At 48.6% G+C, this 17,027-nt stretch overlaps 6 protein-coding genes across 6 annotated transcripts; 5 read left to right on the top strand and 1 right to left on the bottom strand.

The window, feature by feature from the left end:
- Positions 1-888: 888 nt before the first annotated feature.
- N7516_010939 (glycoside hydrolase family 32 protein) lies at positions 889-2,983 on the top strand (the record flags this gene model as incomplete). The annotated part of the gene is made up of 2 exons (XM_057223657.1): positions 889-2,801; positions 2,863-2,983. 2 exons carry the CDS (start codon positions 889-891, stop codon positions 2,981-2,983), a joined length of 2,034 nt encoding a protein of 677 aa, XP_057068797.1.
- Positions 2,984-3,723: 740 nt separating this feature from the next.
- N7516_010938 (B3/B4 domain-containing protein) lies at positions 3,724-4,446 on the top strand (the record flags this gene model as incomplete). Its single annotated transcript, XM_057223656.1, has 1 exon — positions 3,724-4,446. One exon carries the CDS (start codon positions 3,724-3,726, stop codon positions 4,444-4,446), a length of 723 nt encoding a protein of 240 aa, XP_057068796.1.
- A 1,266-nt stretch (positions 4,447-5,712) lies between these two features.
- N7516_010937 (uncharacterized protein) lies at positions 5,713-5,895 on the top strand (the record flags this gene model as incomplete). The annotated part of the gene is made up of 1 exon (XM_057223655.1): positions 5,713-5,895. One exon carries the CDS (start codon positions 5,713-5,715, stop codon positions 5,893-5,895), a length of 183 nt encoding a protein of 60 aa, XP_057068795.1.
- A 721-nt stretch (positions 5,896-6,616) lies between these two features.
- N7516_010936 (putative mitochondrial carrier protein) lies at positions 6,617-8,019 on the top strand (the record flags this gene model as incomplete). Its single annotated transcript, XM_057223654.1, has 2 exons — positions 6,617-6,848; positions 6,902-8,019. The coding sequence occupies 2 exons, from the start codon at positions 6,617-6,619 to the stop codon at positions 8,017-8,019; spliced, it is 1,350 nt and encodes a 449-aa protein (XP_057068794.1).
- A 448-nt stretch (positions 8,020-8,467) lies between these two features.
- Positions 8,468-12,406, top strand: N7516_010935 (uncharacterized protein; the record flags this gene model as incomplete). Its single annotated transcript, XM_057223653.1, has 11 exons — positions 8,468-8,547; positions 8,598-8,802; positions 8,871-9,970; positions 10,026-10,259; positions 10,318-10,483; positions 10,606-11,238; positions 11,293-11,565; positions 11,595-11,660; positions 11,708-11,835; positions 11,883-11,986; positions 12,042-12,406. The coding sequence occupies 11 exons, from the start codon at positions 8,468-8,470 to the stop codon at positions 12,404-12,406; spliced, it is 3,354 nt and encodes a 1,117-aa protein (XP_057068793.1).
- A 672-nt stretch (positions 12,407-13,078) lies between these two features.
- N7516_010934 (uncharacterized protein) lies at positions 13,079-16,219 on the bottom strand (the record flags this gene model as incomplete). Its single annotated transcript, XM_057223652.1, has 2 exons — positions 13,079-14,579; positions 14,643-16,219. The coding sequence occupies 2 exons, from the start codon at positions 16,217-16,219 to the stop codon at positions 13,079-13,081; spliced, it is 3,078 nt and encodes a 1,025-aa protein (XP_057068792.1).
- Positions 16,220-17,027: the final 808 nt, after the last annotated feature.

Here is a 17,027-nt window from a genome sequence, read left to right as displayed (position 1 = left end):
GTAGTGATACATATCCCCTCACTAATTACAACAAACACGAGAGCTTAATGAATATCATTCGATGCAGGAATATCAGGTTACGGAATCCCAGACTGTATGGGAATAGTATGATTAAATTCATTAAGCAATTGTATATTTGAAGTGTATTGTTAAATAGTGAATTGTACAACATAGATATATATATATTGATGTTCGGTGGGTAATGCTTATTTTCCAGAACTATAGCGGAGGGTAAATCGATGTACTACATAGTACACTTTCTCATATGATAGACATTATAGACATTATAGACATTGTATTGCTTTTTTACATTCTCAGCTATACAAAGGCGATATACGACATAGTAGCAAAGATTGCACCATGCACCTCGATATCTCCATGGAGTAATGTTCTGATACCATCCTGCTAAAAAAGAATATATTCTAGGGTGATCCGGAAATATGCAAATACACATGGGCTTTGGTAGTTGCTCTGAAAAGAATGAGATTTGGTCGCATTCCTTTGGATTCTATCCGTGCTGTTACATTTAAGTATAGTTGTTGTCTTGGCGAGGTTCTATAGTTTTGTTGTTTTATGTCTCCGAAAGAATGAAGGCGCTACTTGGACACCTTTGTTTGCATTCCACACTCAGGCACCCCCTACATTAGTCTGTTTTCTTAGCCCAACATGTGAAATGAATGGCTTCTCCTTTGTTGGTATTGAAAATTCCTCAACGGTACCGTAGGATAAGATCTTCTAAGGGGTCAGAATGTACATTATTTCTCTGAGAATAACATTGTTACACTGGACGATCTGTGAGGGAGTGAAGTACAAATATCAACCTAATCCTTAATCCTTGCAAACTAGGTCTTTCCTTGCGATCATTCTACCAAAAGCTTCATCATCATCATGAAGGCGACAACGGCAGCGTCGGTTTTGGCCCTAATCTGGGAGGGAGCTACAGCTCAAGACTACAATGCTGCACCCCCAGATCTCGCAACTCTCCCCGCACTCTCCTTGTTTGAGACTTGGAGGCCACATACCCATGTCCTCCCACCCTACGGCCAGATCGGTGACCCATGTGCACACTACACTGATCCCGAGACAGGCTCTTTCCACGTTGGGTTCCTCCACAATGGTACTGGAATTGCCGCTGTCCAGACCGATGATCTTGTCCATTATTACGATGTGAGACCTAATGGCAACTACTCCATCGTGGCCGGCGGTCCCAATGACCCCCTTGCCGTTTTCGATGGCTCTGTCATCCCTAGCGGAGTCGATGGGAAACCGACACTTTTATACACCTCCGTGTCGGCCCTACCAATCCACTGGACGCTTCCTTATGTCCGAGGAAGTGAATCACAATCTTTGGCGGTCACCTACGACGGTGGAAAGAACTTCACCAAGCTGGATATCCCTCCTGTTATTCCGGAGCCACCAGCAGACGTGGACGTAACGGGTTTCCGCGACCCTTTCGTATTCCAAAATGCGGAACTCGATCAAACCCTTGGTAGTGCCGAGGGTACCTGGTACACCATCATTTCAGGTGGCGTTCGTGACGTCGGCCCTGGCTTGTTCCTCTACCAGAACACCAGCCCCGACTTCGAGCAATGGGAGTATCTTGGTGAATGGTACAATGAGCCGGCCAACTCAACCTGGGGAAATGGCGACTGGGCTAAGACCTTCGGCTACAACTTCGAGACTAGCAACGTCTTCGGTCTCACCAGTGAGGGATACAGCTACAACGGCAGTCCTTTCCTAACCATTGCCGTGGAGAGCTCACTCGATCCCATTCAGGACTCGGTATCCTCACTCCATGCCCAGCTCTGGGCAGCAGGCTCAATCGAAATCCCTGAGGGTGAAAACGTGACATTCAGCCCTAATATGGTTGGTGTATTTGACTGGGGCTTGGCTGCCTACGCAGCCGCCGGCAAAGTCGTACCCGCATCTTCCCAAGCCTCCACTGCGAGCGGCGCCCCGGATCGCTTTATCAGCTACGTCTGGTTGACTGGAGATGTTTTCGGAGGAGTTGTTGGCTTCCCAGCTGAGCAGCAAGGATGGCAAAACACCCTGTTGACCTCTCGCGAGTTGTACCTCAAAACCATCACCAACGTGGTCAACAACGATCTCGTCGCGGAGACTGGATCGTGGCGTTTGGCCACTGGCTCCGACTCACTCGGCAACTGTGTTGAGCTCGAAACACTTGGAATCGAAATTGCCCGGGAGACATACGACGCTATGACGGCTGCCCCTAGCTTCACCGAACCAGACCAGACGATCACTAGTGCCGGTGTTACTCCCTTCACTCGCTCCCCGGAAACTAAGCACTTTATCCTCGAGGCTGAGATTAGCTTCAACGCCCGTGCTTCTGACCTGCAGGCCGGTTTCCAGATCCTGGCAAATGAGTTTGAGTCCACCACCATCTTCTATCAATTCTCTAACGAGTCCGTCATGATCGATCGCTCCAGAACGAGCGCCGCTGCAGACACGACCACCGGTATCGATGCATCACCGGAATCTGGCCGTCTTCGTCTGTTTGACATCAACGACTGGTGTTCGTTCAAAGACAACAATGGTGGCCACGGCGGCCAGGGAGGCCACGCCGGAAATGGCCACCACAACTGTGGTGGAAAGGGCGAGAAGGGTGAACATCCCTCGACTAGCTGCCAGACCGGCCCTGCGTCCGGAAGCGATGCCCAGACCTCTTACTCCACTGAACTTGGTGGGGAGCACATTGAGACTCTTAGCCTGACTGTTGTTGTTGACAACTCCGTCCTGGAGGTTTACGCCAACTCTCGCTTCGTGTTGTCTACCTGGGTCCGGTATGTTTCCCTTATCCTTTCGCTTTCAATTTTCCCTGAACGTAAACTAACTCTATGACAGTCCTTGGTACCAAAACTCGACTGAGATTCGCTTCTTCCAGAACGGAGAGGGTGAATCGTCTTTCAGCAACATTCGTGTTGCCGATGGGTTGTACGACGCTTACCCAGAGAGACCTCAGTGAATTATGCAGTATGACTTGGTATTTTAGCAGGATATTTGCGTTCGGTCTTCCCGGCCGAAAGAAACAGAGGAGAAGAGATATTGATCGGAAGGGACACGCTCTTATACGTAGTTACTACTAATATATGATCAATTAATTTATGAGATAGTGAATTGAATGAGTTCTTCTATGGAGGAAAATCTTTACCATGTGCTCCGACATAATCCTTCAGCGCCAACCCTAATTCCCATACAATGAATTTAGCAATGTCCGTTATTAAACCCAAACCCAACCCACCCTGAAGCCTTCGTTGGTTATACCTACAACGTAGGTGCTTTGAAGAGTTATACCTACAACATAGGCCCCCTTCAAAGCCAAGTTGGAGAAACAGCCAATCAGATACTGGAATTCCTTTAATCGACCCCACTCCCATCAACTGCCCTTTTTGGAAGTGAATATTGCCACAACAGCCCTGAAGACATATTGTAATAAGAACATTTTATCCACTATTTCCCCTCTTAGGAACTTGAATAGAGAGAGTCTAAGGGTTGATAATCCACCGGATAACTCTCTGGGTACTTTAGGATGGGATGAAAAGTTTTATCACAATTAATTTGCCTTCGATCTAGTATATTAGGTTAACCTCCGACCTTTTTTTGCTTGTTCCCTCTTATATCATTACATTCCTTTGCTTACGCTATTGTCTTCTACCCGATTCCCAACAAGGCACCTCTTCAACACCTTTACTTTCATCCTCAGTCATGAGCGGGACACAAGTGGCTCAAAAGCTGTTGCAGGCCGCCCATGTAGCTCCAGAAATCTTCCAACTGCGACCGGATTACCGCGCCCTATTAATGGTAGTGGAGGGTATTCCTCCCGGCCCAAGCGATGATTCCAGCGAAGCGCTTTTGAAAGAGGCTGAAAACTCCATCAAGGACAAATTGTCCAATTGTCCCGTTACCGAACTCCCACACATCGCCGCATGGCGCGAAGCCTACAAAGGCTTTGGAGCCAAACCCCAAAAAACGCGAAACAGCCTCGAGGCTCTGACTCGCCGCGCGCAGGATGGCTTGCCACGAGTCAACCGCCTGACCGATATCTACAATGCCATCTCTGTCAAATATCAGATCCCGTTCGGAGGTGAGGATCTCGACAAATACGATGGATCGCCTTTCCTAGTTCGCGCTACTGGTAAAGAGGAGTTCGAAACTTCTTCCGGAGGGAAACCTCAAACGGAACTTGCAGCGCCTGGGGAGCCAGTTTGGTGTGACGATAGTGGTATCACTTGCCGTCGTTGGAATTGGCGACAGGGTCCTCGGACTGCGTTGACCGATGATACTTCGCGGGTTTTGTTCATCCTCGATGCATTAGAGCCGCTGACTGACGATGTTCTGGCTCAAGCTGCCGATGAGCTTGCTTCGGCTTTGGAACGTCTATCCCCAGAGGTACAAACAGTGCGCCAGATTATTGGCCCTTCGGTTTGACTACTCGTTGATGACTGTTCAAATGGTGTGAGAATTGTCTGTCAATGAAAGAATATGTGCCCTATATAAATTGTGAGAAACATGAGGATTGATTTAAGAACCCGGTAGTGGAGCATGTAGGTGTCAGATGTGTTATATTCAGAAGCCAATGTTAGTGCTGGTCAACCTTATTTCAGGTCTCAAAATCATAAATCAGTGAAAAATGCAAGTATGTTGTAGCAAAGACGGGCAGTTAAACTGTGGCTATGGCGACCACACCTTGAACCGGACATCCATTTCATCAGGCGCCGTCTCCTCCGGGACAAGAGTATCCCAGAGAGTAGAAAAATTCTCAACCCTTCTTATCTCCGTCGTCATTTTACTAACTACCCCCGGTATAACTTTGTACTATATGCTATATCTCCAGGGCATAATATACATATCGAATACCCTGCGGTGCTGGTATCTCTACCCATCTTAAATATCTCTTTGGCGTCTACCAACAGACGCGCGGGAAGGAACCACCAGAGTGCCTGGAAAGCGGGAACCACTTCTCGACCAGCTGGCTAACATCGCCCAAACCAACTACGACCAGCTATTTACGGGACTTACTGTCGTTGGTGGCTAGTTTAAATGATAATATGGAATCGGATATCGTTCGACTTGTGTTGTGAGGTCGAGAAACGTGCCTACTTGAGTTTATATATCATAGCTCTTTATTTATGCTATGGTTATCCAGTTGCACTACAACAGTCTACGTCTACCTTATAAAGATTCACCCACCCCTAAACTAGCGGCCAAGAGATCTGCTACTTTTCTTCAGATTCAATTTCGGTTCAATTTAGATTCACTTCAGATTCACAACTGTTCGACGGGTGGCACCTGGGCAGCTGCGTCCGCAGGCGGCCGAATCTTTGGCGATACTGCGATCTCTCCGATGTGCCATCCTTCATGCTTGATCTTCGCTTGCCTCATCATCCCCAGCAACGGCCCTGCAAGTCAACAGGAAGGAGCCTCCCACCGAAAGCCCTCCTTAGGAAGGTGCCCCCAGCTTCAAGTCAATGATTGAGGCATATAATGCCAAGCATCGCAGTCAGAATTGCTTCGGTGTCCAATAACACACCAATGGCGATCGTTCCACTCGGTTGTTGCTGCACATTTGTTCGGCTATATGCATGGCCAAGGAACAATGGATGCTATTTTTGGAAAAGGGGGAGACATCTTTTCTTCGCACAATGGACTTCTGGTCAGTCTAGAGTTTGAAAACGCTACTTCGATAGTGGGAAAATGGCCATTGTGCCAGACGTTGGAGAAAACGGCGGGCCCTGGGTGATGCTGCATTCAATGAGTTGCAAACTCCGAGAACTCAACATGAAGACTTTGGACCAGGAGTGGAACAAGCTCGACGACATGGTTGACGATAAGTCAGGTTTGACCTACAGACAGCTTGAGGATCTGACATCGGCCTGACCCGTTAGTTAGTTATCTAGCCTTTAACAGATAGACAATACATCATATCTATCTTCCCCCAGCTTTCGGTGCTTACAACGAAGGGCTAGTTAGTTAAATGGGCAGTATGTATGCTGCAAAATACGAAGATGGGAGATTGCCTCTCAAGGAAGAAGGTTGGAGTGTGGAAATATAACTACTTATGGAGGCTCGGTTTTTATACTTAACATATATATCTATTCACACCTATTCATGCCTATTAATCCATGATAGATGGATACTCCAACTCTTCAAAATCTACAGATACCCCATTATACAAGCTCCACTATCGATCTTCCCTTTGGTTGAGCCGAAGTAGCCTGTTTTGTCTCATGTCCGACCTCGGAGATCAGATCAGATTGATAAGCCCAAGTGGGAAAAAAAAGGCTTAAAAAAAAAAAGAAATAGCCAGGTCAAGTAGTCAGTAGTCATAGAACAGTAGTCATAGAACGAAACTCATTAAAGACGAACAAAATACTAGAAGTTGCTCAAATCAGATCCTTCCAGTGTCTTCAGCCCCTCCAAATCTCTCCAACTCACATCCAAATCTCCCCCAAAACGCTTATCTCCGCCCACCGCCACCCGCGAAACCCCGAAAAACTTGCTTTTCCCGGTGACGCATCCTTTTTCCTTTCAACACAGGCGCGGAGAACTCTGGACTGTTTTCTTTTGTTTTCTTTTTTTTCACCATCGAATTGATTGAATGCCGCACGTGGAATTTGCTTCAGGCGACGCCACTGGCAATCAGTTCGGCACAGACTCAAACGCCTCGCTAGGGACATCATGGACAGCACAGTTTGAAGATTCTACAATGGCCACTACATCGGCGACAGACTCTCCTCCCCCACCCAAGAGCCCTGTCCCAACAGATAACATTACTCCTGCCCAGCGGATGGTGTCTGCGACCGCCGGCAATGTCTTAACAGGTCTTCTAGGTAAGTCGGAAGAGCTCCCGATCCTTGGAATCCCGAGTACTAACAGCTCGCAGTGACACCCTTGGATGTTGTACGAGTCCGTTTACAATCACAATCCCAGGTCTACAACACTTCACCCTTTACCTCCCACACCACCCAAACCTTGAAAAACCTCCCTCCAAACCTCGGTATCACATCCTGTTGTCGTGAAGTATTCTGGGTCGGAAACGATGCCCAGATGTGCATGCTAGGATCTCAGGCGACCGTGGTCGGAACCCATCCACACCCGGCGATTGATTGCGCCGTCGAAGAAACACAACGGCGAACATTCACATCCACTCTCGATGGGCTACGGAAGATCGCACGCAATGAAGGAACATTGACACTGTGGCGAGGGTTGAGCCCGACCCTGATGATGGGAATCCCGGCCAATGTCATCTACTTTGCTGGCTATGACTGGCTGCGCACAGATGAACGAAGTCCCATCAAGCAGCGCGTGTCTGATGGATATGCGCCCTTGATAGCTGGATCCTTGGCTCGTGTCGCGGCTGCAGCCGCGACCAGTCCGCTGGAGATGTTCCGGACGCGTCTCCAGGCAACTCCGGGGACAGGCGCGGGCCATTTCAAAGCCACAGTGCAGGATTTGTACCATATGACACAGGCAAGGGGATATAGCTCACTCTGGCGAGGGTTCACTCTTACCATGTGGCGCGATGTTCCTTTCTCCGGGCTTTACTGGTGGGGATACGAGGAGGTGAGGAAGGCACTGGTCGCGGCGCGCCAGAAAGCCCCTCATCTATCGGGCTCGGATCATGAGCCCGAAGAATCAAGTCTCCAAGCTTTCCTCGATAGCTTCATCTCCGGAGGTGTTTCGGGTTCTTTAGCGGCACTTGTTACTACTCCGTTCGACGTTGGTAAGACGCGACAGCAGGTTTTCCGACATTTGGACGATGTCCCTCTCACTGGCGCCCCCCGCACGGCATTACCCCTCGGCATCTTGGCGCCAGAACAATTATCCTTACCAAAATTCCTCATGCACATCTTCCGTGAAGAAGGTACCGCTGGTCTATTCCGTGGTTGGACGGCACGATGTTTAAAAGTTGCCCCGGCCTGCGCTATCATGATCTCAACCTATGAGCTTGGAAAGCGCATGGCCCGCGAGGTCAACGAACGGCGACACTCCGACGCATAATCTCCCCTTTTGTACAATTATAATATATATGCGCTGTCTCTCTGTCTCTCCACCTTCGTTTTTGTTATGGCGTTTCTGATGATACCGCATGAGCCGAGTTATAGAGTCGTTTGCATTTGCATTTGGAATTTTGGGTGTTTCTATGTATATACATTAATGGAAATCTCTCTCTCTGATATATAATAATATCGATATATCACATATAATACATATAATACATATATATGTAAAGCTCGTATGGCAAGACCTTGACTCACAACACAGCCCGAGGGCAGAGAGTATCAGCGGGCAAGCTAAGGGTGTCGGGGCGTGATCATCCGGACCCCAACATGAGGCTGAAGTGCGCCCCCTGATTTGTTGACATTTAAGAAAGGTCAGATTGCCTCTCGACTTGGTCCCTGCTATTTTCCCCACGTTTTGAATCCTATATTCAACTGGAGTCGCCAATATGACTTCGCGACCACCCGTGACCGGCCACAGTCACTCATGGTTCGAGCATATTGCTGTCGCAACAGATACTAATGTTGAGTAAGTGCGTATTCCATATTATCATATTCAGATACTAACTTATTGCACAGTATTGTTGCTGTGCCGCCTATCGGCGCCCATCATAGAAAGACATGGATAGCGCATGGCGCGACATCCTGGCTTGATACTGAACTACTACGGCATATTCCTCGAGCGCGAGTCCTGCTGTATAAATATGGAGACCTGCGTGACGATAAAATCGACACCTTGGGTGAACGACTGTTGAACCAACTACGTAGTGAGCGGAAACATGAGGTATGTTATCATCTTCTCTTTTCATAACTACATAATTATGAAGAATTTACTAAAAGTCACCAGCCAAGTCGACGTCCCATCTTTTCATATGCCATAGCACCGGCGGTCTTGTTGTGAAAGCAGCCCTAGCCTTGGCATCACGAGAGCCAAGCCAGTCGATCTTAACCAGCTGTCATGGCATCGCGTTCTTTGCAACTCCCCACCAAGGCTCCACGTATCTCTCCGCCGATGAGTATGCTGCCAGTATTCGCCATCTCCTCCACCTAGAACATGAGACTCCTGCAGCGCTCAGGAAGCAATTGCGTCCACGTCAAGAGCGGCTATGGCATCTGTCAAACCAGTTCAAGACCCTTTCGGCCGATATGAAGGTCTGGTCTTTTCTTGAAACTGTGGATTCCACTATGTGTGTAGTCGACGCTGAAACAAATAATGTACTCGAGTTCCATGTTCCCATCACTTCCATTCGGTCGGGTTTGTTAGATATTGAGCATGAACAGGAACTACCCATGGCAACAGACCATACGGGAACGGCAAGTTTCCATGGCCAGGAGTCCACACGAGATAGATTTCTGCAGGATCTCGATGATGCTGTTGACATTGCAGTTGAAATCTCAAAGCGCGAGGATACGCCGTTGGGCGTAGAACAGAAAGTCATGGTCCAAATTAATGGCTTCTTTGAGGATACTGCACTGGGCCTCAGTGACGAAACTCCCCTTAAGCTGTGGTCGACCACAGTCTCCTTGGAAGACTACCTCTCTCGGGGCCCATCGGTTTGCCTTCGGGAGAGACTTGGCCGAGTCCAGCCCAGTGGCGTGGACGATTCGTCAATCAGCAGTTTTGACAGTCCTCGGTCATCATACATTGCTCCTGGCTCGGATCCACATGACCACCATCATGACCACCCTGACGAGAAGCCAAGGCCTCTTCGAGCTCCTCTACCCTACAGGCGAAGCTTCGATGATCCATCCGGTCCGTCTCCGAAGATCCATATCACCGAAGCAGAGAGGGAGGGCTACTTGAATGACTCACGAAGTGACACCCCTCCGCCGGAGGAGCAGAAACGAAAGAGTTCACTCACCAAGGCGCTTGGCTTAATTCCACTCAAGCGATCTCATCGTAGAAGTGCTTCTGACAGCAGCTCCCAGGGAAGTATTGAACGGCCACCTTCGTAAGAAAACCACAGTCCGACGCTTGAGCCGAAACCCTAAGCTAATAGATAATAGAAGTTCTTCTACCTCTCAGCCAGTGCAATCGCCATTCCTGGCAATACCCAAGTCTACTCGCGATCGTATCAACCAGAATGCCGACATACCGGATATACCGCGAGCAGTTCCGCGTTTCGATCGGCCTGAAGCTGATACTGAGAAACTGATGTGGATCCATGTGCCGTACACGCATACTGGTTGGGTATCCCAAGTCATCCGCCGAGCATGTCAGGATAGACAAGAGCCTAATTTGTAGGGCATATGAACTCCATAGATACATACCTCTGTATGTTGCTGACTACCTTTGCAGTGTTCGGAAATTTATCAACGACGAAAATTGGTATCTCCGGCTTAATAGGGCTCGTCACCTCGAGCCTCATGCACGTTTCGTCAAGCCCGCATGCATCCACTCAAGACAAATGGATATCCCACAGAGCCCGTCTGATGCTTCGGAGGATCCTCAACTCGCTCTATATGTACGTTCCAAACCATCCATATCAATACCAACGCTGACATCTATTCCTATCAGGCTCCCTACGTTAGTATTTCTTCTAATTAACCAAGTTTCCTTCTTCCGCACTGTACTAACACACCCCAGCTCCACTGGGATACATACCGCAACCTAATCCAACGACGCAAAGTAGTCGAAGACCGACTAAACCAAGGCCGATCGAGACCCGTCCCAGGCCGAATCTCAAAAGCAAGCCTGGAAGCCCAACTCATCTGGACCTATCTCGGCTGCGAGCCCCCGGTTCATTTCCGCCGAACACTCGATCAATACGGATATCCCAATCTGCGGTCGACTATCGCTCGTGACGACGACCAGATGCTCTGGAAACGTACGCGCAGACCGGCACGCATTGACGAACAGCTTAAAGAGTATTTGCAATCTGCACATGATGACCCCGAGAACGAGGAGAATGTTGGAGAGTTTATGGATGGGAATGTTCTGATGGTTGATCAGCTCTGGCTTTGGATCCTTGACCAGAAGACTGTTGTTACTTTCTTTCCGAATCAGGAGGCTACGACCTCTGAGGGAAAGCTTTTTGAACAGTCAAACTTGCATAGTAGTATTTATAATGAGTTGAATGGGGATCTCTCGCGTCGCTTCGAGACCGCTGGGGACTTGGCTGCTCTCATTATGCTGCATGCTGTCACCGTGCTGCTGGACAAGACTCTGAATCATGATCTGCAGGTATTGCGCATCTTTGAGGAGTCTATCAGCATATTGGTAAGAGTGACCCTTCTTACTCCCCTCTCAGAGTGCTGTTTTTAACAAAATCAGACCGAATCCGTCACCAAATCCTTCAAGCGCTTCCGAAATAGAGGCTTCACAAACCGCCCAGCGGATCATGACCGTACCTCAGACGGCAAGATCATGACTGCCGCCCAACAAGACTACAAAGAACTGCAGGTTGCTCGACGAAACCGGGAAGACCTCTCCGTCCTGCTTGAACTACGCGACATCGAAGATGAGCTATCCACCATTTTAAAGCTACTTGAGCAACAAGACGCCGTTATTAACAGTATGGTCAAATACTTCGATAACAGGGGGATGGTAAATCATTCCTCGATATAGCACAACAGCGGATCGACGAGTATCGTTCGCAAATCAACGATATGAAAGAAAACAGCCATCTGACACAGAAAGCAGTGAGTTCTACCTCCCTGCTTACTATTCTCAAATGCTAACAAGTAAGGTCGAAACTCTCCTTGATCTCAAACAGAAACAGGCCAATGTCGACGAAGCCAAAATGACTCGCTGGCAAGCTGAAGTCGCTCAAACGCAGTCGCGAGCAGTGATGGTCTTCACCATATTCAGTGTTGTGTAAGTCGATCCATGACAACCTCAATAACAATTTCTGACGGTCCAAGGTTCCTCCCTCTATCCTTCTTTACCTCCTTATTTGGAATCAATGCCCGGGAATGGAGCGGCGAACAGACAAACCCAACCCTAGGAGAAATGTTCGAGATCGCAGGTCCGTTTCGTTGCAAAACACTAACTATATCAATACAACAACTAACATTCTCCAGCCCCGGCTTCCTTTGCAATTATCTCTCTCTCGCTCTTCGTTGCTTTCAGTGATACACTACGCGACATCGTATCGAAAACGCACAAGATCGGCGTGGGATTATGGAAAGAATTCATCGTCCATCCGGTTAAATCGTACTTGTGGGATTCTGCTACAAGTAGAATGGATGTTCATGTTGTGCCTGAGGATTCTGAACTTAGGAAACGCTTTGATGAGTACCTGGGTTATGGGAGGAGGAATATGCAGCGTGATGAGGATATCTGGCAGCGGTGGCAGGGGGGTCCGATTGCTGGGGTGAAGGGGGTTAAGAGGGAGAAGTCTCAGGTGAAGCCTGGATTGAATCGGAGAGGTCGTGGGGAGGTTTAGTTTGTATATTCTTGCTTTTTGGCATGGTTTTGTCTTTTTGGTGGCTGTTTGATATCCCCTGCATCTTGTATTTTATATCTTGGTTTTTGTCATATATGCGAGAGCTTATACCTTTTCCTGTAGTCTCACACGCTCTAAGAGATCCAACGTAAATTCTGAATGGGCAGAGGATATACATATCTCTCTCGTCTCAAGGGACAAAACGAATCTTGAAAATAATTTGGTTCTCATTCTCAACACGTATATATTCGTGTACTGAAGGATATAAGTAACCATGAAGACAACGGAAACACCGCTAGACATGATTTGAATTTAGTTCATCTCGCGTGCTAAGAAGCCAAACACCGTGATGTAGATAAGGGAAAAGAAAATGGGTAACAGACTGCTCGACATGGGGTATTTCAAAGATACATAAGTTCAAAAGCAAAATGTTGAAGTTCATAACCAACCCATAGACGTATGCAGGTTGCGAGAATAAGGATACGCAGGTTGTTTGGGGTTGGAACGGTGTAAGGAGACTCCAAGCTCGTTCGAAGGAAATAGACTCGACTGGATAGCCATCAACATCAGTTTTGTAGGCAGTAAACAAGCGCTCGACGAAAATCCAATGGTGGGATAACTGGGCAAGGAGCCGGTATCTCCATATTTTCATCCCATATATCAGAGTGCTCTTCATCCCTCAATAGCAGGCAGTGAGGCAAGATTCATAGCTGAGCACTTCAAGATAGTCTGCATCATGCGACCAGAGTCCAACGGCTTAGACAAGTAATCATCCATGCCAGCCTGTATGCACTTCTCACGATCTCCAAGCATGGCATGCGCAGTGAGTGCAATGATCGGCGTGCGAGGGAGTCCATTCATCTTCTCATACTGTCTGATATTCCCTGTGGCCTCGAAACCACCCATAACGGGCATCTGCACATCCATGAGGACCACATCGTACCGGTGATGCTTGACCTCTTTCACGGCTTGCAGGCCGTTTTCCACGACCGTGACATTGTGGTTGAATTTTTCAAGTATTCGGACGGCCACCTTTTGGTTCACGTCGTTGTCCTCTGCTAGAAGGATTGCTAACGAGCGCGTGTAGCCTGATGGGGTGCGGGTTGCGCGGTTGCCGAGGGCGGGAAGAATGCCGTTCCATAGATCGATGGGCCGGCAGGGTACGGTTATGTAGGATGCTATACCGAGTTCACCGGCTGCTCTAAGAGCTAGGGATACAGTGTGCGCTGTGATGACTAGCGGAATGGGTTGGAGGTCTGGGTAGGCTCGGAGCTTTGCGGCGATCTCCAAGTTTTCGATAAGGATTGCGTCGAAGGTGCTGCCCCAGTTACTTTTGAACTGGCCACACTCTAACTGCTCTTCCTTTATAATGACTAGCTCTAAGCCGAGCTCAATAAGCACTGAGGCTATTGGGAAGTCGCGCGCAAGACCGTGGTCAAAGAAGAGAATGCGCCGGCCGCGGTGGGGAGCGAGCTGCTCTGTAAAGCTCGACGGTGGCTGAGCTAGCTTCACTCGGCATGTAAATGAAAATGTGCTGCCTTCTCCCATGTTTGAGGTCACCCAAATATCACCGCCCATAAGAGAAACAAGCCTTTTTGAGATTGCTAGGCCTAAACCTGTCCCGCCAAAACGACGGGTCATCGATCCATCAGCTTGTTGGAACTTGTCAAAGATCAAGCCAAGTTTGCTTTCATCAATTCCAATTCCAGGATCTGAGACAGAGAATTGGAACGCTGTTTCGTCGGAAGCGCACTTCTCGTCCTGTGCGTGCTTTACTGTGACTCGGATCTCGCCGTGATCTGTGAACTTGATGGCATTGCCGACTAAATTCAACATGACCTGCCGTAGTCGGTATGCGTCTCCTATCAGATAGTCTGGTACTTCTCCATCTACTGTGTAGACTAAACCCAATGCCTTCTCGTTGGTTTCCACTGAGAGGGCTTTCAGTACACTGAATACTGTTGCGCCAAGACTGAACGGCGTCTTTTCGATTATCATATGGTTAGCCTCAATTTTGGAGATATCAAGGATGTCGTCAATGATGGTCAAGAGAGAAATGGCAAGATTGTGTACCATCTTCAGAGTCTCTCTTACGGGAGCTTGGAGGTCGTCAGTGTCGAGTGCTAAGCTCGACAGCCCAATTATGCCATTCATCGGGGTTCTAATCTCATGGCTAGATTCTGGTTAGTACAAGACAAAATTGGAAGCCAGTGAGACCGGGTGGGGATTAACATACCTCATATTAGCCAAAAATTCGGATTTACTCCGATTTGCCAGCTCTGCTGCTTCACGAGCAGCCGTATTGCGCTGAATGCTGTCGCGCAGACTTGATATCATCTTATTGATCTTTTGTTTCAGATCGTCCATTTCTCCAGAGGCTGACACGGTAATCAATTTTGTGAAATCTCCACTCATCGCCGCCTCAGTGATCTCACCAAAGGCACGAACCTGGGAGGTCAGATTGTCCGCCATCGTGTTGACATCTTCACTGATCGATCTCCAAATTCCATGAGATCCGGCAACGTTGGCTTGACCGCCGAGTTTACCCCGGACACCCACATCCCTTGCCACACCTTTAACTTCCCCGGCAAATTCCCCTAACCCGTCCATCATGCTATTGATTGTCTCTTTCAGAGTTAAGATCTCACCCTGGGCGTGTACCTCGATTTTGGTACTAAGATCGCCCCGCGCGATGGCTTGGGTCACGTTGGAGATTTGCCTGACTTGCAGAGTTAGGTTTTGGGCCATGGTATTGACGTTATCGGTCAAATCACGCCAGCGACCTTCGACATTTTCAACTTGCGCTTGTCCGCCTAGCGTGCCGTCTGTTCCTACTTCACGGGCGACTCGGCTGACCTCGAACGCGAACTGATTTAGCCGATCAACCATGGCATTTATCGTAAGCTTCAGATCCAAAATCTCGCCCTTCACGTCCGCAGTCACCTTCTTCGTAAGATCACCACGTGCAACGGCCGTCGTCACATCGGCAATTTCGCGGACCTGCTGCGTAAGATTCGATGCCATGCGATTGACGTTGTCTGTAAGATTCTTCCAGGTACCCTCAACACCGTGCACAACAGCCTGGCCGCCAAGTACACCATCTGACCCGACCTCGCGGGCAACACGGCTAACCTCGAATGCAAATTCCCGTAGCTGATCGACCATCGCGTTGATGATATTCTTCAACAACAAAATCTCACCCTTACAATCTGCCTGCACCTTTCGCTGCAAATCACCCTTGGCAACCGCAGTCGTTACGGTGGTGATATCGCGGACCTGCGTGGTCAGATTGTTGGCCATGGCATTCACATTGACGGTTAATTCATGCCAAATGCCCTGAATTCCCTCGATCTTCGCCTGCCCACCTAATACACCTTCCGTGCCGACCTCCCTAGCTACCTTGGATACCTCTTGACTGAAAACTTGCAACTGATCCATCATGGTATTGATCGTCTGCTTGAAGGTAGCAATGTCAGGTGACATCTCGAGGGGATGCATGCGGGCCCGCTGTGAAAGATCGCCATGGGCGACCTGGGTGATGATCTCGCCGATCTCCCGCAGTTCTTTCTGAAATGCTTCATTGATGTGGATGTGTTTGAGGAGTTCCTTCCGAAGGTCTGACCGTTCGTGTTCGATTTCCGCTATGGAAGAATGTGACTCGCGGCGGTAGATCAGTTCGTCGACGATGAGAGAGATAAATTCTCGGGGAATGGAGACTTCTGGGCTCTGTTGGTGCTGGAGAGCTGCTCGTGCTTGCATGAGATCTGCATCGCTCACCAGGGCTGGCCGAGCGGTATCCACCATAGCAGCCATTGGGCGGCAATCACGGTCTATTGTCGATTGGAATCGACTAAGGGCTTTCTAGGTCGTGCAGTGAATCTAGAGGCAAGTTAACAACAGAACATGGGGTATCAGAGAGATTGTCATAACCGTACGTATGGTGACCGGCGACGGAAGTGCCAACACGATGTGTTCCCTGCAAGCGTCGTATGCATTCCCGATAGCCAAAGTATTCGACGATGATAGCGAAATTCAGGAAGCGAATCCAAGTCGGGAGCAAAGATGCAAGGAAATGCAGGACCGGAATGCCGGAATAATCTGGTGACACGAGAGGGAAAGGGACTAGAAATAAGCGGAGTAAAGAGCCGTAGAGAGAGAGAGAGAGAGAAGTGAAGAGAGGAAGAAAAGTACAGGTCTCCAGGTTATTTGCCGTTCCCACCCGCCTATATATTGGGCTTGGTACCTATAGTTATATGTATATTATTGATCCCTGTTAATGTCCATATCATTGCTATTCGTCCCTTCGAGTCTAGACCCTCTATAGCTTAACCCGCACAAACAGCCGAGCCGAGTGGCCAATGGTTTTCTTATAATTTGATATGTGGGAATATGGAATGTTCCAAGGTTGATATGGAATACCCCGTATGGAGCATCTCGAAATACTTGCCGAGTATATTGGAACTCTAAAAACAAGGGCTGGCGGGCCCCAGGGAGACCCAAACGAACTTAAAACCAGCACAATATCAAAATTAAAGAGACATAATTCAGTAAGCTGTATCAGATAAGACTTCATTGGAATACATAATATAGTACAGTGGAACCTTTCTCTGGGTCAAGCCCC

Source organism: Penicillium verrucosum (genome assembly GCF_028828655.1).
Source record: "Penicillium verrucosum strain IBT 35672 chromosome Unknown utg000005l_segment0_segment0, whole genome shotgun sequence".
NCBI lineage: Eukaryota > Fungi > Ascomycota > Eurotiomycetes > Eurotiales > Aspergillaceae > Penicillium > Penicillium verrucosum.
Note: the sequence above shows the minus strand (reverse complement) of the source record. Positions and strands in the feature narration are given on the sequence as shown.